The 25,149-nt window shown below is 46.2% G+C and overlaps 2 protein-coding genes across 11 annotated transcripts in view; one reads left to right on the forward strand and one right to left on the reverse strand.

The window, feature by feature from the left end:
• The window catches only part of nek7 (NIMA-related kinase 7), a 353,502-nt gene that overhangs the window by 168,806 nt on the left and 159,547 nt on the right, over nucleotides 1-25,149 (reverse strand). The gene's annotated exons all lie outside the window — the stretch shown is intronic.
• Nucleotides 1-25,149, forward strand: part of LOC140426546 (uncharacterized) — a 205,907-nt gene that overhangs the window by 165,690 nt on the left and 15,068 nt on the right. The window contains exon 3 of one of the 2 annotated variants that reach the window (XM_072511461.1): nucleotides 6,493-6,645. The exons of the other annotated variant lie outside the window; for it this stretch is intronic. Within the exon in view, the coding sequence (XP_072367562.1) occupies nucleotides 6,493-6,508 (16 nt within the window). The 3' untranslated portion in view covers nucleotides 6,509-6,645. Of the gene's footprint in view, nucleotides 1-6,492; nucleotides 6,646-25,149 lie in introns of those variants that run through there. 2 annotated transcript variants of the gene reach the window in all.

Here is a 25,149-nt window from a genome sequence, read left to right on the forward strand (position 1 = left end):
TTAGTGATCACTATTCCCAAAGTAATCCCCTACTGAAACTTCAACCACCTGGCTGGGCTCATTCCCCAACACCAGGTCCAGTATGGCCCCTTCCAGAGTTGGACTATTTACATACTGCTCTAGAAAACTCTCCTGGATGCTACTTACAAATTCCGCGAATCTCGACCTCTAACACTAAGTGTATCCCAGTCAATGTTGGGAAAATTAAAAGCTCCTATCACCACCACCCTGTTGCTCCTACATCTTTCCAGAATCTGTTTACATATTGGTACTTCTACCTCACGCTCGCTGTTGGGAGGTCTGTAGTACAGCCCCAACATTGTTACCGCACCCTTCCTATTTCTGAGCTCTGTCCGTATCACCTCACTGCTCAAGTCCTCCATTGTGCCCTCCTTCAGCACAGCTGTGATGTCCTCCCTGACCAGTAATGCAACTCCTCCACCCCTTTTACCTCCCTCTCCGCCTGAAGCATCGATATCCTGGGATATTTAGTTGCCAATCATGCCCTTCCCTCAACCAAGTCTCAGTAATAGCAATAACATCATACTCCCAGGTACTAATCCAAACCCGAAGTTCATCTGCCTTACCTGCTTCTAACTCTATAAATTCTGCTTGTAGGACCTCATCCCGTTTTTTACCTATATCATTGGTGCCTATATGCACCACGACAACTGGCTGTTCACCCTCCCCCTTCAGAATGTTCTGCAGCCTGAGACATCCCTGACCCGTGCACCTGGGAGGCTACATACCATTCGAGAGTCTCGTTTTCGACCACAGAACTGCCTATCTACTCCCCTTACAATTGAATCCCCTATGACCATAGCCCTTCCACTCTTTTTCCCGCCCTTCTGTACAGCAGAGCCAGCCATGGTACCATGAATCTGGTTACTGCTGCCTTCCCCTGGTGAGCCATCTCCCCCAATAGTATCCAAAACGGTATACCTGTTTTGCAAGGAGATGACCGCAGGGGACACCTGCACTGCCTTCCTGCTTTTTCTCTGCCTTTTGGTCACCCATTCCCTTTCTCCCTCAGCAATCCTAATCTGCAGTGTGACCAATTCACCAAACGTGCTATCCACGACCTCCTCAGCATCGCGGATGCTCCAAAGTGAGTGCATCCGCAGCTCCATAGCCTTCATGCGGTCTAACAAGAGCTGCAGCTGGACACACTTCCCGCACGTGAAGGAGTCAGGGACATCACCCTGAGCTCCCACATTGAGCAAGAGGAACATAACACGGGTCCAAGATCTCCTGCCATTTTTAATCTTAAGCTTAACTTAGTCCAACTATAATAGATAAATGAAAAAGGAAAAAAAAAAATTGTTACCAATCACACGTTAAAAAGAAATAGAAATAGAAAAAAACTTACCTTATCAACACACCACAGTCTTTTTTTTTGGTTAGAGGAGGAGGGCAGGTGGGAGACACTACACGTGTAGTGTCTCGGGTTGAGCCGCTGCCCAAATATATCAGTTCACTCACCTTCCCAGAGCGCAGTTCGACCGCCCCCACTCAGCTCCTCCCTCTCACCGCTCCTGTAAGGTAGGTTTTTAAAAAGGGAAAATTGAAAATACTGGACAATCACAGGGGGTCTGACAGCATCTGTGGGGACAGAAGGGAGCTAACATTGAGTCTGAATGACTCTTGTCAAAGCTTTGGAGGAAGCACTGAGGGTGGCAAGGGTGCACATTATGCTCTGGGTGGGAGATTTCAATGTCCATCACAAAGAGTGGCTTGGCAGTACCACCACAGACCAAGCTGGCCGGGTCCTAAAGGACATAGCTGCTGGACTGGGACTGCAACAGATGGTGAGGGAACCATCAAGAGGGAAAAACAGATTTGACCTCATCTTCACCAATCTCCCTACTGCAGATGCATCTGTATATGACAGTTTCGATAGAAGTGACCACTGCACAGTCCCGGCTTCACATTGAGGATACTCTACATCTTGCTGTGTGACATGACCACAGTGCTAAATGGGATAGACTTCGAACAGATCCAGCAACTCAAGATTGGGCATGAATGAAGCGTTAGGGGCCATCAGCAGAATTGTATTTAACCACAATCGGCAACATCATGGCCGGGCACATGCCCCACTCTACCATTATCACCAAGCCAGGGGATCAACCCTGGTTCACTGAAGAGGGCAGGAGAGCATACCAGGAGCAACATCAGACATGCTGAAAATGAGGTGTCAACCTGAAGCTACAACACAGGACGACGTGTGTGACAAACAGCATGAGCAGCAATAGACAGAGCTAGGCGATTCCACAACCAACGGATCAGATCTTGGCTCTGCAGTCCTGCCACATCCAGGTGTGAATGGTAGTGGACAATTAAACAACTCAATGGAGGAGGACCCACCAAAAATATCCCCATCCTCAATGATGGAGGAGTCCAGCACATATGTGCAAAAGAACAGCTGAGGCATTCGTTACAATCCTCAGCTGGAAATGCTGAGAGGATAATCCATCTCGGTCTCCTCCAGATGTCCTCAGCATTAGAGATGTCAGTCAATTCACTCCATGTGATATCAAGAAAAGGCTGAAGGCACTGGATACTGCAAAGGCTGGGCCCTGACAATATTCCAGCAATAGTACTGAAGCCCAATGCTCCAGAACTTGCCGCACTCCTAGCCAAGTTGTTCCAGTACAGCTACAACATTGGCATCCACCCGGCTGTGGAAAATTGCCCAGGTGTGTCTTGTACACAAGAAACAGGACAAATCTAACTCAGCCAATTACTGTCCTATCAGTCTACACTCCGTCATCAGCAAAATGATAGGAGTCATAAACAGTACTATCAAGCGGCACTTACTCAGCACAGCAATAACCTGCGCGCAGATGCTCATTTTGAGTTCCGCCAGGGTCACCCAGCTGCTGACCTCATTACAGCTTTGGTTCAAATATGGACAAAAGTGCTGAATGCCAGAGGTGAGGTGAGAGGGACTGCCCTTGTCATCAAGGCAGCATTTGACCGAGCATGGAACCAAGGAGCTCTAATTAAACTGGAGTCAATGGGATTCAGAGGGAAACTCTCCGCTGGTTGGAGTCATAACTAGCACAAAGGAAGATGGTTGCGGTGGTTGGAGGACTTCAGTGCAGGAGGTCCTCACGGTAGTGTCCTAGGCCCAACCATCTTCAGCTGCTTCATCAGTGACATCCCTTCCATCATCAGGTCAGAAGTGGGATATTTGCAGATGACTGCACAATGTTTAGCACCATTCGTGGCTCCTCAGATAGTGAAGCAGTCCATGTCCAAATGCAGCAAGTCCTGGACAATATCCAGGCTTCGGCTGACAAGTGACAAATTGCATTCGCGTCACACAAGTTGCCAGCAATGACCATCGCCTGCAAGACAGGATCTAACAACCGCCCCTTAACATTCAATGGCATTACCATCGCTGGATCTCCCACAATCAGCATCCTGGGGGCTACCATTGATTAGAACCTGAACTGGACTAGTTATATCAATACTGTGGCTACCAGGGAAGGCCAAAGGTTACGAATCCTACAGCGGGTAACTGACCTCCTGACCCCCCTCAAAGTCTGTCCACCATCTGCAAGGCGCAGGTCAGGAGTGCAATAGAATACTCTCCACTCACTTGGATGAGTGCAGCTCCAACAACACTCAAGAAGCTCCAGAGCAAAGCAGTCCGCTTGATTGCTCCCCCTTCCATAAACATTCAAACCCTCTACCCCCGAACACTGGCAGCCATGTGTACCATCTACAAGCTGCACTGCAGTAACTCACCAAGGTTCCTTAGGCAGTACCTTCCAAACCCATGACCACAACCATCTACTAGGACAAGGACAGCAAATGCCTGGGAATCCCACCACCTGGAGGTTCCCCTCCAAGTCACTCACGACCCTGACGTGGAAATATATCGCCGTTCCTTTACTGTCGCTGGGGCCACATTCTGGAACTCCCTCCCTAACAACACAGTGGGTGTACCTACACCTCAAGGACTGCAGCGGTTCAAGAAGGCAACTCACCACCATCCTTTGAAGGGCAACTAGGGATGGGCAATAAATGCTGGCCTAACCAGCGACGCCCACATCCTATAAATTAATTTTTTTTAAAGACTTGAAATATTAGCTCTCTTCTATTTATGCCTACTCTCTGCTTCCTGTTAGCTCGACACACTTCTACCCATGCCAATATGTTCTTGCTTACACCATGAGCTTTTATTTTCTGCAATAATTTTTGTTAAGGCATCAGGGTGGCATGGTGGTTAACCACTGCTGCCTCACAGCGCCAGAGACTCGGGTCTAGCGGCCTTGGAAGATTGTCTGTATGGAGGTGCACATGCTCCCTGTGGATTTCTTCTTCCCACAGTACAAAGATGTGGTTAAGTGGATTAGCCTTGCTAAATGACCCCTTAGTGTCCAAACATGTGCAGATTCCGTGGATTGGCCATGCTAAAATTGCCCCTTGGGGTTCAATGGTATGCAGGTTAGGTGCGGTTATGAGGATAACGTGGCTAAGTGTGAGGTTATTCATTCTGGTCAGAAAAATTGAAAGGCAACTTTTTATCTAAATACAAAGTAATTTCAGAGTACTTCTGTGCAGAGGGACCATGCATGGATCGCAGGTACAGAAGGTAGTAAGGAATGCAAATGGAGTTTTGGCCTTTATCGCTAAAGGAGTATAGAATAAAAGTTGCTTCAACTATACAAAGCTTTAGTGAGACCGCACCAGGAGTACGGTGTACAGTTTTGGTCCCCTTATTTGAGGAAGGATGTTGTTGCATTAGAGATCATAGGTCATAGAATTCACAGTGAAGAAGGAGGCCATTCGGCCCATCGAGTCTGCACCGGCTCTTGGAAAGAACACCCTATCCAAGGTCAACACCTCCACCCTATCCCCATAACCCAGTAACCCCACCCAACATTAACGGCAATTTTGGACACTAAGGGCAATTTATCATGGCCAATCCACCTTACCTGCACATCTTTGGACTGTGGGAGGAAACCGGAGCACCCGAAGAAAACCCACGAACACACGGGGGGGATGTTCAGACTCCGCACAGAGAGTGACCCAAGCCGGAATCGAACCTGGGACCCTGGAGCTGTGAAGCAATTGTGCTACCCACAATGCTACCGTGGTTCAGAGGAGGTTCATTGAGATGAAGGGTTTGTCTTATGAAGAGACTGAGCAGTTGAGGCATATATATTGTCTCGAGTTTCAAAGAATGAGAGGAGATCTAATTGAGATTTATAAGATGATAATGGGTATTGACATGGTATTGACAAAGTAGACATAGAGCGGATGTTTCTCATGAGGAAATCTAGAATGAGAGGTCATAGTTTTAGGATTAGGGGAGCAGATTTAAAACAGAGCTATGGGGAAATTACTTCTCTCAAAAGGGTCGTGAATCTGTGAAATTCACTAACCCAGAGTTCAAAGTGCAGTGGATGCTGGAGCATCAAGTAAATTTGAGGAGATGGACAGATTGTTAATTAATGGGTTATGGAGAATGGGCAGGACAGGAGATTCGCGTTGATCATATTGAATAGTGAGCAGTCTCGAGGGGCAGAATTTGCCTACTCCTGTTCCTAGTTCTTATGATAGGCAGCACGGTAGCACAAGTGGCTAGCATTATGGCATCACAGCATCAGGGTCCCAGGTTCAATTCCCCGCTAGATCCCTGTCTGTGCGGAGTCTACACGTTCTCCCCACATCTGCATGGGTTTCCTCCTGGTGCTCCGGTTTCCTCCCACAGTCCAAAGATGTGCATGTTAGGTGGATTGGCCATAGTGACTAAAAAGGTTAGATGGGGTTATTGGGTTACAGGGATAGGGTGGAAGTGAGGGCTTAAGTGGGTCGGTGCAGACTCGAAGGGCCGATTGGCCTTCTTCTGCACTGTATGTTCTATGTTCTATGATAGAGCGGGTGAGTATGCCTAGGTAGGATGCTCGTTCAGAGGGTCGGTGCAGACTCGATAGGCTGAATGGCCTCCTACTGCACTCCAGGGATTCTTTGATATGGCACCTTCTCAAATGTCCACGGGAAATTCAAGTATAGTACATCCACCACGTCTGCTTTATCCAGAGCACATGTGGGCTCCTTCAAATATCACAGTCCAAAGATGTGCAGGTTAGGCAAATTGGCCATGTTAGATTGCCCTTTACTGTCCAATGGTTAGATGGGGTTACAGTGGTAGGGCGGGGAGTGGGACGAGGTAGGTGTTCTGTCAAAGGGATGGTGCAAACTTGATGGGCCAAATGGTCTCCTTCCGCACTGTAGATATTCTATGATTCTATGAAAGAACTCCAATAAATTGGTAAAACATGATTTTCCTCTCACAAAGACTCTGCCTGATTGCCTTGATTTTATGTACCCTGCCATGACATCTTTAATAATTGCTTCCAACAGCTCCCCTTTGACAGATGTTAAGTGAACTGACCTGTAATTTCCTGCTTTCTATCTCCCTCCCTTTTTAAATATTTGCTATTTTCCAATCTAATGGCACCTTTTCCAAATTCACAGGATTTTGGAAAATTGAAATCAACATATCAACTATCTCACTTGCCACTTCTTTTCAGAACCGAGGATGAAGTCCATTAGGACCCGCAGCTCCAACAATTTGCCACATCCCACTTCCCACACATGAGGAGAAGGAAATGACTAGTTCAAACTCAAATCTGGAACAAACATATTTTAATAAAATAAATAATAAAATAAAAAATTAAGTTCTTCTTGAATTTTATCTCACAGCATAATGCGAGTCAAAGGTTGATTTCTTTTTGGAATTTCAGGGTGCAAAACAGAAACATCTGTTTATTTTGAAATTAGTTATCTTCACAGTTCTTCAATTACTTCGATTGACAATTTTCACAAACTGTAGTACAATTAAAGATCTTTAACATTTCAAATTTATTGCTTTCCTTGGGTGTTCTTACATTTTTATTTTCAGCATCAAAACCCAGGATGAAATCCAAGGAAAATAATTGGAATGTACCTCCCATCTCCACTCCTTATAAAATTGTAAAGTCAGGGGTGAAAAGTCAATTTTTATTTTGAACATCAATAAGTCTCAAAATAAATTGCAAAAGGGCAACAACGCACAGGTAAACTAAAAAATGAAATGAAATGAAAATTGCTTATTGTCACAAGTAGGCTTCAAATGAAGTTACTGTGAAAAGCCCCTAGTCGGCACATTCTGGCGCCTGTTCGGGGGAGACTGATACGGGAATTGAACCGTGCTGCTGGCCTGCCTTGGTCTGCTTTCAAAGCCAGCGATTTGTCCCTGTGCTAAACGACAACCAACAATTATTTACAGCATTCATAGACGCCACAATGACAAAATATTTTAGCAGTAAAATACATTTATAATATTTGAATGAATTCTATTGCACAATGTTGCTGACTGAAGTGCATGTTTTAGTAGCATATATCAGGAGGACTGATAAATTAAGTTCTTCATATTAACAGAATATGCTGAGAACAATATATTTCTATTGTTCTTAAGCTTTCAAAAAACAAAATGGTTGTCAAAATTATGAATTAAAAATTGGATTGACTGTTTTGGAGCTGTGCTCCAGTCTCCAGTAACTTATTTATAATCCCACTATGTTTAAGCATAATGTGGTGTTTGTTTTAGTCTCCCAGCAAGCAAATGAAAAGCAAAACATACATTGAATCCTGCAAAAACTACTTGATTAACTATGCTTCCAGGTTATGCAATTTAGGTAACTTTGTTTAAAAAATAAACTGCATTATCCTTTTTAATGTGCTTGATACCCTTTTTAACTTGTGTACTTTGTCAGCATTTTTATTACTATTTGCAAGCCAAGTGAAAGCAGATAAATGTGAACAGTATATATGAAACACACAGTAAATACAAAATTTCACAGCAAATGTCAAATCATGCAATGTTAAAGTCTTACTTCCTGCATATGAAACATTACCATTGCCGCACTCTTATTATACTTGGTTGCAAACTTTGTACATTTATCATGTTTACATTAATAATGGAAACTTGATACATTGTCATTGCACCCTCCTACCACAGGTGGTGTTGTAGCCTTCAGCTCTGTGTTGCCCAGCTCCTCCTGCTCTATTGCAGAGAAAGTTCTCATTCTATTTAACTCTAGTACCTTGCTTCTGGAACTTCCCTAGATTTTGCCACTGAAATTATAGTAGCGTATAAAACTAGAAATAAATGCATGACTTTCAAATGGAGATGAACATGTGGAGTTTGCACATTCTCCCCATGTCTGCATGGGTCTCACCCCCACAACTCAAAAAGATGAGCAGGGTAGGTGAATTGACCATGCTAAATTGACCCATATTGGAGAAAAAGATTGTGTACTAAAATAGAGATGAAATTGCATCCAAGGTCCCTGGTCCAATTTTTTAAAAAAACATTCACAGAAGCTGGCAAGGCTGACATTTATCGTCCAAGCATAATTGCCCGAGTCTAGAACATGGAGTAACACACTTTGATTACAAGGGAGTGGTTTGCTTGGCCATTTCAGAGGGCAGTTAAGAGTCACCACATTACTGTGGTCTGAAGTCATATATGGACTTGACAAGGTAAGGGCGGCAGATTTCCTCCCGAAAGGATGCGAGCGAACTGAATTCGATGTGGTAGTTTTATGATCACCATGACTGAGAAAGAATTTATTAATTGAGCTTAACTGATAGCATTTGAACTCTTATCTCAAGACCATTTGTGCAGGCCTTTCGTCACCAGTCCACTATCATAACCCAATGCGACCATATCCAAATATATCATTCAATTTTCCCACCGACAAACTATCTATCCCTGCTTCACACAGACTCCCATATGCAACACACAGAGGATGAACAAGTACATTAAAATTCTTCAAGACATTCTATTCTATGGACATTTTACGTGTAATACCTACTCAAATCAGGAAAGCCAAACAGTCATTCTTCCACTGTAGGTGGTGCCAACCCACTCTGACTGTTTTCAGATTAAACCTTGAACTTTTCACCCCGAGCTATCAAACTCAAAAACTTCAACGGTATATTGACACTCCGGTTCACTTTGAATTTCTCCCATTGTAACTTAAATGATTAATTAGTCAAATTGATTTTCCCCATGCCCAGGGTTCGCCGTCAGGCTTCAATAATAAATAAATCTGAATCTCACATTTTCGGTGAAGTAGATGAAAAAGAATTCCCTGACCATCCAAAGTTAAAGAGTGCCAAATAACTGTTTTATTTCTTTGTTGTGTGTATGCTTTTAACTGAGTTTGAAATGCCGGTTTTTCCTGTGCCTGCCAGAGTGAATAAGTGAACCATGCACTTTCCATAATATGTCCAAAATGGTAAGTGATCAGTATTTTGCTGGCCCTCTAATTCACAACGTTCCAGTGTTGGGCTACTTTCTCATTCTGCCCGAGTGACTGTACAGTAAATCAATCCATTGCACCTGCTGGCAATTTGCCAAGATCCTAAATACAATACTTTGGCCCTGTTTTCATGAGTTTTTTCTCTATTAAGATTACAATTTTGCAAAGAATTTGTATTTTCTACCTAGATGAGATTATACGGTGCGGGTTACTCGAGATTGTGCAAACTATGTTAATAAATACTTCTATTGTTTTTACAGTTAAGGAACACATCACTTAAAACATAAATGGCCCAGATTTGTATAAAAAGATATCCCCATCTGAACAGCACAAACTGTTCTAAATGCAGCCGCTTATAGCGAGGATGAGGTGGGCCAAAATCATAAGTTGCAGGACAACTCCAAAGGATTTGGAACGCTCTCCCATTAGCTTTGAGAAAATTGCATTTTCCAATTAACCTCCAGATGTTTTTCATGAAATTGCACATTAATTGTCTCTTAAACTCACCAGAAAACGTTTAAAGTTTGGTGCATCATTTCTTCATGTTGTAAGCCATTTTAGCAGATTTTAATAAGACCAAATCTTGTATTTTTACTCTTGGGTTGCGCAGGTCAAAGAGACACAGTGTGAGTGAGTAAGACACATCCAGAGTGGGAATTTGAAACTTGGTAATTTGGTGCAGTGAGGTAATTTGGTGCAGAGTGGGAGAAGGTGCTTTTTTCCCTACTGTATTGTTCTCTCTCTTTCTTCTGGCCTGTAACTTTTAATCAGCAGGGAGAGCAACTGAGAGCATCTGAGACCCTCAGAAGGTGAGTAAGTGAGTTTTACTCATTTTTACTTTTATTACCTTTTCAAATTGTGTGTGTGTGTGGGGGGGCGGGGGGGGGGACTGAAGTGACATCACAGAAAAGCTGTGACCTGAGTGGCTGGTTGGGAATCTACACTAAATTTAAAAAATTAAGCATTGGTAAACTAATTAAATATAATTGAGAGGGGTATCTAAGCTAGAGATCGAAGAGTACTGTATTTAGCTTTCACATATATAGTAGAAATCTAGTGCTAGGAAACGGATAGTTAACAGTAACTTTTTAAAAAAAATTTAAGTTTTAACTTTAATTTACTAATTAATTGACGCAATGTCAGTTAGAGGGGTGCAGTGCTCTGACTGTGAGGTGTGGCAGGTCCGGGAAGCTTCCAGCGTCCCGGATGGCTTCATCGGCAGAAAGTGTACCCAACTGGAGCTCCTCACAGACCGCATGGTTCGGTTGGAGCAGCAAGTGGGTGCACTTAGGAGCGTGCAGGTGGCAAAAAGCGTCATAGATAGCAGTTATATAAATGTGGTCACACCCAAGAGAAATGGGTGACCACCAGAAAGGGCAGGCAGTCAGTGCAGGAATCCCCTGTGGTTGTCTCCCCCTCTCGAACAGGTATACCCCTTTGGATACTGTCGGGGGGGATAGCCTATCAGGGGAAAACAGCAGCAGCCAGAGCAGTGGCACCACGGCTGGCTCTGATGTTCAGAGGGGAGGGTCAAAGAGCAGAAGAGCAATAGTCATCGGGGACTCGATAGTCAGGGGCACACATAGGCGCTTCTGTGGACTTGAAAGAGACTCCAGGATGGTATGTTGCCTCCCTGGTGCCAGGGTCCAGGATGTCTCTGAACGAGTAGAGGGCATCCTGAAGGGAGAGGGCAAACAGGCAGAGGTTGTTGTACATATTGGTACTAATGACATAGGCAGGAAGGGGCATGAGGTCCTGCAGCAGGAGTTCAGGGAGCTAGGCAGAAAGTTGAAAGACAGGACCTCTAGGGTTGTAATCTCGGGATTACTCCCTGTGCCACGTGCCAGTGAGGCTAGAAATAGGAAGATAGAGCAGCTAAACATGTGGCTAAACAGCTGGTGTAGGAGGGGGGGTTTCTATTATCTGGAGCACTGGGAACTCTTCCGGGGCAGGTGTGACCTGTATAAGAAGGACGGGTTGCATCTAAACTGGAGAGGCATAAATATCCTGGCCGCGAGGTTTGCTAGTGTCACACGGGAGGGTTTAAACTAGTATGGCAGGGGGGTGGGCATGGGAGCAATAGGTCAGAAGGTGAGAGCATTGAGGGAGAACTAGGGAATAGGGACAGTGTGGCTCTGAGGCACAGCAGACAGGGAGAAGTTGCTGAACACAGCGGGGCTGGTGGCCTGAAGTGCATATGTTTTAATGCAAGACGTATTACGGGTAAGGCAGATGAACTTAGAGCTTGGATTAGTACTTGGAACTATGATGTTGTTGCCATTACAGAGACCTGGTTGAGGGAAGGGCAGGATTGACAGCTAATTTAGATGTTTCAGGCGGGATAGAGGGGGATGTAAAAGGGGTGGTGGAGTTGCGCTACTGGATAGGGAGGATATCACAGCAGTACTACGGGAGAACACCTCAGAGGGCAGTGAGGCTATATGGGTAGAGATCAGGAATAAGAAGGGTGCAGGCACAATGTTGGGGGTTTACTACAGGCCTCCCAACAGCCAGTGGGAGATAGAGGAGCAGATAGGCTTTCAAGTGTCAGTTGAAAGGAATTCAGGACCGGCATGTTCCTGTGAGGAAGAAGGATAAATACGGCAATTTTCGGGAACCTTGGATAACGAGAGATATTGTAGGCCTCGTCAAAAAGAAAAAGGAGTCATTTGTCAGGGCTAAAAGGCTGGGAACAGACAAAGCCTGTGTGGAATATAAGGAAAGTAGGAAGGAACTTAAGCAAGGAGTCAGGAGGGCTAGAAGGGGTCACGAAAAGTAACTGGCAAATAGGGTTAAGGAAAATCCCAAGGCTTTTTACACATACATAAAAAGCAAGAGGGTAGCCAGGGAAAGGGTTGGCCCACTGAAGGATAGGCAAGGGAATCTATGTGTGGAGCCAGAGGAAATGGGCGAGGTACTAAATGAATACTTTGCATCAGTATTTACCAAAGAGAAGGAATTGGTCGATGTTGAGTCTGGAGAAGGGTGTGTAGATAGCCTGGGTCACATTGAGATCCAAAAAGACGAGGTGTTGGGCGTCTTGAAAAATATTAAGGTAGATATGTCCCCAGGGCCTGATGGGATCTACCCCAGAATACTGAAGGAAGCTAGAGAGGAAATTGCTGAGGCCTTGACAGAAATCTTTGAATCCTCGCTGTCTTCAGGTGATGTCCCGGAGGACTGGAGAATAGCCAATGTTGTTCCTCGGTTTAAGAAGGGTGGCAAGGATAATCCAGGGAACTACAGGCCGGTGAGCCTTACGTCAGTGGTAGGGAAATTACTGGAGAGAAATCTTCGAGACAGGATCTACTCCCATTTGGAAGCAAATGGACGTATTAGTGAGAGACAGCATGGTTGTGTGAAGGGGAGGTCGTGTCTCACTAACTTGATAAGAGTTTCTCGAGGAGGTCACAAAGAGGATTGATGCAGGTAGGGCAGTGGATATTGTCTATATGGACTTCAGTAAGGCCTTTGACAAGGTACCTCATGGTAGACTAGTACAAAAGGTGAAGTCGCACGGGATCAGGGGCGAGCTGGCAAGGTGGATACAGAACTGGCTAGGTCATAGAAGGCAGAGAGTAGCAATGGAAGGATGCTTTTCTAATTGGAGGGCTGTGACTAGTGGTGTTCTGCAGGGATCAGTGCTGGGACCTTTGCTGTTTGTATTATATATAAATGATTTGGAGGAAAATGTAACTGGTCTGATTAGTAAGTTTGCAGACGACACAAAGGTTGGTGGAATTTTGGTTAGCGATGAGGACTGTCAGAGGATACAGCAGGATTTAGATTGTTTGGAGACTTGGGCGGAGAGATGGCAGATGGCGTTTAATCCAGACAAATGTGAGGTAATGCATTTTGGAAGGTCTAATACAGGTAGGGAATATACAGTGAATGGTAGAGCCCTCAAGAGTATTGAAAGTCAGAGAGATCTAGGTGTACAGGTCCACAGGTCACTGAAAGGGGCAACACAGGTGGAGAAGGTAGTCAAGGCGGCATACGGCATGCTTGCCTTCATTGGCCGGGGCATTGAGTATAAGAATTGGCAAGTCATGTTGCAGCTGTATAGAACCTTAGGTAGGCCACACTTGGAATATAGTGTTCAATTCTGGTCGTCAAACTACCAGAAAGAAGGATGTGGAGGCTTTAGAGAGGGTGCAGAAGAGATTTACCAAAATGTTGTCTGGTATGGAGGGCATTAGCTATGAGGAGCGGTTGAATAAATTCAGTTTGTTCTCACTGGAACGACGGAGGTTGAGGGGCGACCTGATAGAGGTCTACAAAATTATGAGGGGCATAGACAGAGTGGATAGTCAGAGGCTTTTCCCCAGGGTAGAGGGGTCAATTACAAGGGGGCATAGGTTTAAGGTGCGAGGGGCAAGGTTTAGAGTAGATGTACGAGGCAAGTTTTTTTTACACAGAGGGTAATGGGTGCCTGGAACCCGCTACCGGAGGAGGTGGTGGAAGCAAGGACGATCGTGACATTTAAGGGGCATCTTGAAAATTACATGAATAGGATGGGAATAGAGGGATACGGACCCAGGAAGTGTAGAAGATTGTAGCTTAGTCAGGCAGCATGGTCGGCACGGGCTTGGAAGGTCGAAGGGCCTGTTCCTGTGCTGTAGTTTTCTTTGTTTTTTGTACTTCTCGTTGTTTTGTTTTTCTCTCCCTCTATTTCTCTCCACCTCTAGTTTGTACTTCCTTCTCAATCTTACCTCTACTTTTATCTGAATCCTTAAATATCACTGGTTAAGGAGATAAACCCATTTATTCCATTGTTCTCTAGGATCCTCGAGGCTGTGTTACTTTGTCATAGGATGATAAATAACTGTGTTATCAGTGTGGCCACCTAAAATGGCCGCCTGCAAAGAGTGATGGGAAATGTGGCCAATCTGGGATACAGACAGGCTGCAGCCTGCAAATATACATACTGCAGCCCAGACTTAATGCAGAAATTCACACCGCCAAAAGGCTATTTGGAGGTCTTCCCGGGACAATGGGCTCCAGATAGAAACTAACAATAAGTGGCAGACTCAGCAGCGCGTGCTTTCCTGATTTGGGAGGGCCTCCGTTCCTTGGACACTAACGGCCGTGGCTGACCAGGACCCGCCCAGCTATCAAGGTGTCCGCCCCTAATTGGTCAGGATCGATTAGGATGATCAAGACCCTATTGATCCATTGGACCTTCACCTGGGACTGCCCAAAAGGGCACGAAAGATAGGAGGATCAAAGGAACTGCGCAGGCCATCGCTCGCTCTCTTTCGACTGCAGCACGACAGCTACCAACACCAACCAAGTTCAAGGGCCCACGCCATCCACCGACAACTTGTGAGATCAGTTTCCCACCGTATACGGGTTAAACACACTGTGGTTATAATAGAGCAACATATTTCTGGCGCCTCTGGTGCGATTCGATTAGAAATAACTTTGTTACTCCGAAGGATCCCACAAAATATATTAATTAGTTTAAAATCAAAAACCACAGGTGTGAACTCAGTATTGGACAAATCACGAATTTTGGAGTGTGCACTTACCGCATGCGAATCTAACAGAGCAGGATAGGGTTAGGGTTAGGGTCAGAGTGCAAATTCAAGGACATTGGGCTGGAAAATAGCCACAAGCTGTATCCGCTGCCCAATTGACCTCCCATCCCCTTATTCCAAAAGTAAAAGGAAATGGCAGCTCAGTTGATAATAGGGAGGAAGATGAACCCGCAACAGACAAAAACAGAGATAGCCAATGTGGAAGAGAAGTGTCCTGTATGGGAGGATGTGTTAAGGAAATATCTAAAAGGGAAAGACTGGCCCTTGTGGTCAGATTTCTGTGCAAACACCGAGTCAGGTCCTTGGAAGATAGGACAAACTTTGTCCTAGTCATAAGAACATAAGAACATAAGAATTAGGAACAGGAGTAGGCCATCTGGCCCCTCGAGCCTGCTCCGCCATTTAATGAGATCATGGCTGATCTTTGTGGACTCAGCTCCACTCTCCGGCCCGTACACCATATCCCCGAATCCCTTTATTCTTTAGAAAGGTATCTATCTTTTTCTTAAAAACGTTTAAAGAAGGAGCCTCAACTGCTTCACTAGACAAGGAATTCCAGAGATTCACAACCCTTTGGGTGAAGAGGTTCCTCCTAAACTCGGTCCTAAATCTACTTCCCCTTATTTTGAGGCTATGCCCCCTAGTTCTGCTTTCCCCGACCAGTGGAAACAACCTGCCCGCATCTATCCCATCTATTACCTTCATAATTTTATATGTTTCAATAAGATCCCCCTACATCCTTCTAAACTCCAATGAGTACAGTCCCAGTCTACTCAACCTCTCGTCATAATCTAATCCCTTCAACACTGGGATCAACCTAGTGAATCTCCTCTGCACTCCCTCCAGTGCCAATGTGTCCTTTCACAGGTAAGGAGACCAAAACTGAACACAATACTCCAGATGTGGCCTCACCAACACCTTATACAATTGCAGCATAACCTCCCTAGTCTTCAACTCCATCCCTCTAGCAATGAAAGACAAAACTCGATTAGCCTTCTTAATCACCTGTTGCACCTGCACACCAACTTTTTGCGACTCGTGCACCAGCACACCTAGGTCCCTCTGCACAGCAGCACATTTTAACATCTTACCGTTTAAATAATAATCCATTCTGCTGTTATTCCTCCCAAAATGGATAGCCTCACACTTGGCAACATTGAATTCCATCTGCCAGACCCTAGCCCACTCACCTAACCTATCCACCTAACCTATCCAAATCCTTCTGCAGACTTCCGGTATCCTCTGCACTTTTTGCTTTACCACTCATCTTAGTGTCGTCTGCAAACTTTGACACATTGCATTTGGTCCCCAACTCCAAATCATCTATGTAAATTGTGAACAACTGCGGGCCCAACACTGATCCTTGAGGGACCCCACTAGTTACAGGTTGCCAACCAGAGAAACACCCATTTATCCCCACTCTCTGCTTTCTGTTAGTTAACCAATCCTCTACCCATGCTACCACTTTACCCTCAATGCCATGCATCTTTAGTTTATGCAGCAATCTTTTGTGTGGCACCTTGTCAAAAGCTTTCTGGAAATCCAGATATACCACATCCATTGGCTCCCCGTTATCTACTGCACTGTTAACGTCCTCAAAAAATTCTACCAAATTAGTCAGACACGACCTACCCTTTATGAACCAATGCTGCGTCTGCCCAATGGGACAATTTCCTTCTAGGTGCCCCGCTATTTCCTCCTTAATGATAGATTCCAGCATTTTCCCTACAGCCAAAGTTAAGCTTACCGGCCTATAATTACCCGCTTTCTGCCGACCTCCTTTTTTAAACAGTGGTGTCACGTTTGCTACTTTCCAATCCTCTGGGACCACCCCAAAGTCTAGTGAATTTTGATAAATTATCACTAGTGCGTTCACAATTGCCCTAGCCATCTCTTTTAACACTCTGGGGTGCATCCCATCAGGTCCAGGAGACTTGTCTACCTTTAGCCCCATTAGCTTGCCCAATACTGCCTCCTTAGTGATTACAATCATCTCAAGGTCCTCACCTATCATATCTTTATTTCCATCAGTCACTGGCATGTTATTTGTGTCTTCCACTGTGAAGACTGACCCAAAAAACCTGTTCAGCTCCTCAGCCATTTCCCAGTCTCCTATTCTTAAATCTCCCTTCTCATCTTCCAAAGGACCAATATTTACCTTAGCCACTCTTTTTTGTCTTATATATTTGTAGAAGCTTTTACTATCTGCTTTTATGTTCTGAGCAAGTTCACTTTCATAGTCTACCTTACTCTTCTTTATAGCTTTTTTAGTAGCTTTCTGTTGTCCCCCTAAAGACTTCCCAGTCCGCTAGTCTCCCACTAATTTTTTCCACTTTTTATGTTTTTTCCTTCAATTTGATACTCTCCCTCACCTCCTTAGATATCCACGGTCGATTTTTCCCCTTTCTTTTTTGTCGGTATGAACCTTTTCTGAACATTGTGAAAGATCGCTCGGAAGGTTCGCCACTGTTCCTCAACTGCTTCACCATGAAGTCTTTGCTCCCAGTCTACCATAGCTAGTTCTTCTCTCATCCCATTGTAATCGCCTTTGTTTAAGCACAAAACACTAGTGTTTAATTTTACCTTGTCATCCTCCAACTGTATTTTAAATTCCACCATATTGTGGTCGCTCCTTCCAAGAGGATCCCGAACTATGATCCTGCCTCATTACACAGGACCAGATCTAGGACCACTTGTTCCCTTGTAGGTTCCATTACATACTGTTCCAGGAAATTATCCCGGACACATTCTATAAACTCCTCCTCAAGGCTGCCTTTACCAACCTGGTTAAACCAATCGACATGCAGATTAAAATCTCCCATGATAACCGCTGTACCATTTCTACATGCATCCGTTATTTCTTTACTTATTGCCTGCCCTACCATCCTGTTACTATTTGGTGGCCTATAGACTATTCCCATCAGCGACCTTTTCGCCTTACTATTCCTGATTTCCACCCAAATTGATTCAACCTTGTCCTCCATAGCACCAATATCATCCCTTACTATTGCCTGGATGCCATCCTTAAACAACAAAGCTACACCACCGCCCTTACCATCCATTCTATCCTTTTGTATAGTTTGATACCCGTGGATATTTAACTCCCAGTCATGATCATCTTTCAACCATGTTTCAGTAATGGCCACTAAATCATAGTCATTCACGATGATTTGCGCCATCAACTCATTCACCTTATTCCGTATACTACGAGCATTCAGGTAAAGTACACTTATGCTGTTTTTTATGTCTTTATTATGAATCCTAACACCTTGATCAGTAACTTTTCGCAAATTATTTTTCCTCTTACCCGGTCTCCTAATTTTCCTGGTCTTTGAACCCATATCTCTACATAATAACCTGTCACGTAACCTGCTGCCTTGCTCTCCATTAACCATTATACTGTCCATAGCTTTACCCTTCCCTTCCCCCCAACAAGTCAGATATATAAAAAACGTGTGCCGAAGTACAAAAAGCCATTGGCTGTAGTGTGCTGCTTGGTGCAATTGCTAGGAACCGAGGAGGGCCTAGAGACCGTCCGCGGACAATTAATAAAGGAAAAGGAGGAAACTAAGAAACTAAAAGAGGAACACCTGGGAAACCTAGCTGACAAGGACAGGGAAATCGCAGATCTTAAACACGCCCACCAGGCCAGCACAATACACTTTATTCGTTTTCAGACTCGGTAAAATACAATGTGCTGTCTCGATAAGAGAGGAGGCCGAACATAAGGTCACTCAGCTAGAGACAAAACATGCTAATTTACAGGCAGCCTTAAAAGCACTCCACCAATCCACCAAGGAGCAACGGCAGGCTAGCGCTGACCATACTAAATGCCAGTGCAAAATGAACAGGTTAAAATCATTACTCTCAGTTCAAGAGGGATTTATGTGTACTTTCGGGACAGTAGAGACAGAGGAAGAAGAGATGGCGGATTGGGAAGAATTACAAGAAAGTTCCAAAATGTATGTCATCCGAACTGAGAGTCAAGAGCAACCACCGCCACCCCCAGTAATAAATGCACCAGCTGTACCCGCAGCACTGATTGTTCAAGTCACACAAACTGCCCCATCCCAGACCCCAGTAATTGTTGAGACGGTCCCGGCGCCCATGAATCCGGTCACTACAGAAAGAAGGATAGGGAATGTCTTGGGTCCCATTATCACCTACACCACCCTGCTCAGTGACCCAGCTGAACGATACATGTTACAAAAGTACTACCTTTGAACCCACTGCTGATCAACATTGCTTTTTCGAAGAGGTTTGGCAGCAAAAGATCATGCACGGGTTAGATGAGAGAGAGGAGGTTAAATTAATAGTTATGTGCCTTAGTCAATCTGTCAGGTCTGCTTTACCATCGTCCCAAAATGTGGGAGGGGGGACCCTAGATGAAATGAAAGAAGCCATACTAACTGCGTAGGATATAATAAAGGAGGTCCTGTGGACAGTTTAAATAAATGTAGACAGAGGAAAGGGGAACACCCGACTGCTTTGTCGGTCGCCTCTGCATACATTTTAAAGCAGTGTATGGGGAATTAATACGCGTTGATTTAGATGCTGCTGACACCACCAAATGAGTCCACACTTTGGTATCACACGCCACTGAAGCAGGCAAAAAGACTCGTGTAAGCTTCGACCCAGCAGAACAGACACAATGAGGCATGGGTGCTTAGGCACTTATCTAAGATATGGGAACAGTCATTGCAGGAACAACCACCCCAGACGGGCCAGGAGGGTGCTATGAATCCAGTAAGGGCTAGTCAGGGACCCGCATGGAGAAATGAGGGTAGAGGGGAAGGCCAATACCCAAGGGAGCAATATCCGAGAGAACAATACCCAAGAGAGCCTGCTCCACCATACACGCCCCGGAGAACATGTTACAACTGTGGGCAAACAGGACATTTCGTCCGCGAATGTAGACAAAGCTCACCGCCATGTAGCCACAACCAGAGACCGCAGGGACACCCCATCCCACCACTGACAACCTGTAGACACGATCGCAACTGCTAGAATGACCCGCTTGCCCCATGCATACTGTAAACGCCTACGCTGGCAAACTAGGCTCCCTCGATTGACGGTGCCTGGTCTTTCCAAAGTGGGTCTGTGACACACGATGGGATAGTGTCAGGAGGCCTTTGGTCACAGGCAGGATACGAGGCCACCCTGTCGCATTGGCTCTCGGACTACCTTAAACTCATCCACGTTATACTTAGAACCCTCATGGCCGATTACAAACACCATCGCCCTTAGTGGATTTACTGGACACATGCAGGAAGGATATATTACAGCTCCCATACCTGTCCATGTCAGTAACATAGCTACTAACCACCCTGTAGCATTAGTCAACCTTCCCCCAATGGCAGAACACATCCTGGGGGTGGATTTCATGAACTCACATATCCTTTCATTCGATCCAGTAAATCGATGTATATGGCAAATGGCAACTCTAACAAGAGCCCCATCAACGTTATCAGTAGGAGCTTATGCTAATTGGGTCTGCACAACAGGAGAATACTGGTTTAATCTGTTAATGATTAGCACAGATCAGATTGTCAGGAAGGTGTTTGCAATGCACAAACATGACTGTGGGCAGACAGCAGGAGAGGCGTTAATCGAGGGGCCCGACCCAAAACCTCAGACAATACGGTTTTCCAAGACAAGCCGAAACTGAAATAGCTACGGTGATCAGAAGCGGAGTATAACAGGGTATAATCCGACCTCTAGCATCCACCAACTATGCCCCAATTTGGCCTGTTAAAAAGCCAGACGGATCATGGTGTCTGACCATTGATTATCGGGAATTAAATAAAGTAACCCCTCTCACAGCTCCCACTGTAGCCACAAGCCCCGTGACCATGATGAGGCAGGGGGTGCAAGCAAAATATTTCACCGTGCTAGACTTTAGCACTGGTTTCTGGTCCATACTCTTAGACCGAGCTTGCCAATATAAATTTGCTTTTAAGTTCCACGGCCAGCAATATACTTGGACCGGTCTCCCACAAGGCTGCCACATTTTCCCGTCCATTTTCCTAAAGCAATGAGCTATGGGCCGGTCCAAATTTTCCCGCCCTGATTGCCTAGTTTTGTTTCTGTAGGCCAACACCAGGGAAGAGCATGTGGCTCTGCTAGCTGAACTGCTAGCCCTGCTTCACTCTATTTTTTTATTTTTTTAATATATTTTATTGAAAATGTTTTCCCCCAAACAACAATTTTTCCCCTCTTACAAAACAAAACGTAACAATACAGAAATGTTTAACAATACACAAATAACAAAACCCCATTATCTTTTGACCTTAACTAAACTAACCCCCCCCCCCTCTCCCTCCCCCCTGGGTTGCTGCTGCTGGTCATCTGTCTTCCCTCTAACGTTCCCCTAGGTAGTCGAGAAATGGCTGCCACCGCCTGGTGAACCCTTGAGCCGATCCTCTCAGGGTAAACTTTATCTGCTCCAATTTAATGAACCCCGCCATATCATTTACCCAGGCCTCCAGTCCGGGGGGTTTCGCCTCCTTCCACATAAGTAGGATCCTGCGCCGGGCTACTAGGGACGCAAAGGCCACAACGTCGGCCTCTTTCGCCTCCTGCACTCCCGGCTCGTCCGCAACTCCAAATATAGCTAACCCCCAGCCTGGTTTGACCCGGGCCTTCACCACCTTTGAAATCACTCCCGTCACTCCCTTCCAATACCCTTCCAGTGCCGGGCACGCCCAAAACATATGTGCGTGGTTTGCCGGGCTCCCGCCACACCTCCCACACTTGTCTTCCACTCCAAAGAACCTGCTCAATCTTGCTCCTGTTATGTGTGCTCTATGTAGCACCTTAAATTGAATCAGGCTAAGCCTGGCGCATGAGGAAGAGGAATTTACCCTGCTTAGGGCATCAGCCCACATACCCTCCTCTATCTCCTCCCCTAGTTCTTCTTCCCACTTTCCTTTTAGTTCGCCCACCGATTCCTCCCCCTCTTCCCTCATCTCTCGGTAAACCGCTGACACCTTGCCCTCTCCGACCCACACCCCTGAAAGCACTCTGTCCTGTATCCCCTGCGTCGGGAGCAACGGAAATTCCCTCACCTGTTGTCTAGTAAACGCCCTCACCTGCATATATCTCAAGAAATTTCCCCGGGGCAACTTATACTTTTCCTCCAATGCTCCCAAGCTCGCAAAAGTCCCATCTATAAATAAATCTCCCACCCGCCTTATTCCCAACTGGTACCAGCTCTGAAATCCTCCATCCATTCTTCCTGGGGCGAACCTATGGTTGTTCCTGATTGGGGACCCCACCAGGGTTCCCCGCACCCCTCTCTGTCGCCTCCACTGTCCCCAGATATTCAAAGTTGCCGCCACCACCGGGTTCGTGGTAAACATTTTAGGTGAGAACGGTAGCGGCGCCGTCACCAGCGCCTCTAAACTCGTTCCTTTACAGGACTTTCTCTCCAGTCTTTTCCACGCCGCTCCCTCACCCTCCATCATCCATTTACGTATCATTGCCACATTGGCGGCCCAATAGTAATCGCCCAAATTCGGTAGTGCCAATCCTCCTCTGTCCCTACTACGCTGAAGGAACCCCCTCCTTACTCTCGGAACTTTCCCTGCCCACACGAAGCTCGTGATGCTCCTGTCTATTTTATTAAAAGAGGTCTTGGTGATTAGTATAGGGAGACATTGAAATACAAATAAGAACCTCGGGAGGACCATCATCTTAATTGCCTGCACCCTGCCTGCCAGCGACAGAGGCTGCATGTCCCACCTCTTAAAGTCCTCCTCCATTTGTTCTACCAGCCGTGTCAGATTAAGTCTGTGCAAGGTTCCCCAGCTCCTAGCGATCTGAATCCCCAGGTATCGGAAGTTTCTTTCCACTTTCCTTAGAGGCAAGCCTTCTATCTCTCTACTCTGGTCCCCTGGATGTATCACAAATAATTCACTCTTCCCCATGTTTAGCCTATACCCCGAGAAATCCCCGAACCCCCTCAAGATTCGCATAACCTCTATCATCCCCCCCCCCCCCCCCCCCGCTGGGTCCGACACGTATAACAATAGGTCATCTGCGTATAACGAGACTCGGTGTTCTTCTCCCTCTCTAATCACCCCTCTCCATTTCCTGGAGTCTCTCAACGCCATGGCCAGAGGTTCAATTGCCAACGCGAACAACAATGGAGACAGCGGGCATCCCTGTCTTGTTCCCCTATATAGTCGGAAATACTCCGATCTATGTCGACCTGTAACTACACTTGCCGTTGGAGCCCCATAAAGAAGTCTAACCCAGCTAATAAACCCGTTCCCGAACCCAAACCTCCTTAACACTTCCCATAAATACTCCCACTCCACCCTATCAAATGCCTTCTCTGCATCCATTGCCGCCACTATCTCTGCCTCTCCCTCCACCGGGGGCATCATTATCACCCCTAGTAGTCGTCGCACGTTAACATTCAGTTGTCTCCCTTTTACGAACCCTGTCTGGTCTTCGTGCACTACCCCCGGGACACAGTCCTCTATCCTCGATGCCAGTACCTTTGCCAACAATTTGGCGTCCACGTTCAATAATGAAATAGGTCTATAGGACCCGCACTGCAACGGATCTTTTTCCCTCTTCAAAATTAACGATATCGTCGCCTCCGACATCGTCGGGGGTAGAATCCCCCCTTCCCTGGCCTCATTGAACGTCCTCACCATCAACGGGGCCAACAAGTCCACATATTTTCTGGAATATTCCACCAGGAACCCGTCTGGTCCCGGGGCCTTCCCTGCTTGCATGCCTCCCAGTCCCTTAATAACCTTGTCCACCCCCAATCGGTGCCCCCAGGCCTACCACCTCCTGCTCCTCCACTTTCGGGAACCTCAATTGGTCCAGGAACTGCCGCATCCCCTCCTCTCCCTCTGGGGGTTGAGACCTATACAGTTCCTCATAGAAGGTCTTGAACACTTCATTTATCTTTCCTGCCCTTCGCACCGTGTCTCCCCTTTCGTCTCTAATTCCTCCTATCTCCCTCGCTCTTTCGCAATTGATGAGCCAACAGGCGACTAGCCTTTTCCCCATATCCATACCTCCTCCCCTGTGCCTTCCTCCACAGTACCTCCGCCTTTCTGGTGGTCAGAAGGTCAAACTCCGTCTGGAGTCGTCTCCTCTCCCTGTACAATTCCTCCTCCGGGGTCTCTGCAAATTCCCTATCCACCCTTAAAATCTCCCCCAGTAATCTTTCCCTTTCCTTGGCCTCTGTTTTCCTTTTGTGGGCCCCAATGGAGATCAGCTCTCCTCTGACCACCGCTTTTAGTGCTTCCCATACCACTCCCACAGGGACCTCGCCGTCGTCATTGACCTCCAGGTATCTCTCAATACACCCCCGCACTCTTGCACACACTCCCTCATCCGCCATCAGTCCCACATCTAATCGCCAGAGTGTTCTTTTCTCCCTTTCCTCTCCTAATTCCAGGTCCACCCAATGTGGGGCATGATCCGAAACCGCTATGGCTGAGTACTCAGCTTCTTCCACCCTAGAGATCAACGACCTTCCTAAAACAAAAAGATCTATCCGGGAATACACTTTATGGACATGGGAGAAGAAGGAGAATTCCCTAGCCCTAGGTTTAAGAAATCGCCATGGATCCACTCCCCCCATTTGGTCCATAAACCCCTTAAGTACCTTGGCCGCTGCCGGCCTTCTTCCGGTCCTTGAGCTGGATCTATCTAGCCCCGGGTCCAGCACCGTATTAAAGTCCCCTCCTAAAATCAAGTTTCCTACCTCCAGGTCCGGTATGCGCCCCAGCATCCGTCTCATAAATCCCGCATCGTCCCAGTTTGGGGCATACACATTAACCAACACGACCTCCATTCCCTCCAGCCTGCCACTCACCATTACATATCTACCTCCGCTATCTGCTACGATGTTCTTTGCTTCAAATGCTACCCGTTTCCCCACCAAAATGGCCACCCCTCTATTCTTTGCGTCCAGTCCTGAGTGGAACACCTGTCCCACCCATCCTTTCCTTAACCTAACTTGGTCCGCCACCTTTAGGTGCGTCTCTTGGAGCATAACCACGTCTGCCCTTAGTCCTTTCAGATGCGCGAGCACTCGGGCCCTTTTTATCGGTCCATTCAGGCCTCTCACGTTCCACGTGATCAGCCTCACTGGGGGGCTACCTGCCCCCCTCCCGTGTCGACTAGCCATTACCTTCTCTAGGCCAGTCCCATATCCCGCCTCCACGCTCCCGCTCGCTCCCCCAGCGTCGCACACCATCCCCGCCCACTCACTCTTTAGCCATTTCCTTTTGGATTTCCGCAGCAGCAACCCA

Source organism: Scyliorhinus torazame, chromosome 7 (genome assembly GCF_047496885.1).
Source record: "Scyliorhinus torazame isolate Kashiwa2021f chromosome 7, sScyTor2.1, whole genome shotgun sequence".
NCBI classification, from domain to species: domain Eukaryota; kingdom Metazoa; phylum Chordata; class Chondrichthyes; order Carcharhiniformes; family Scyliorhinidae; genus Scyliorhinus; species Scyliorhinus torazame.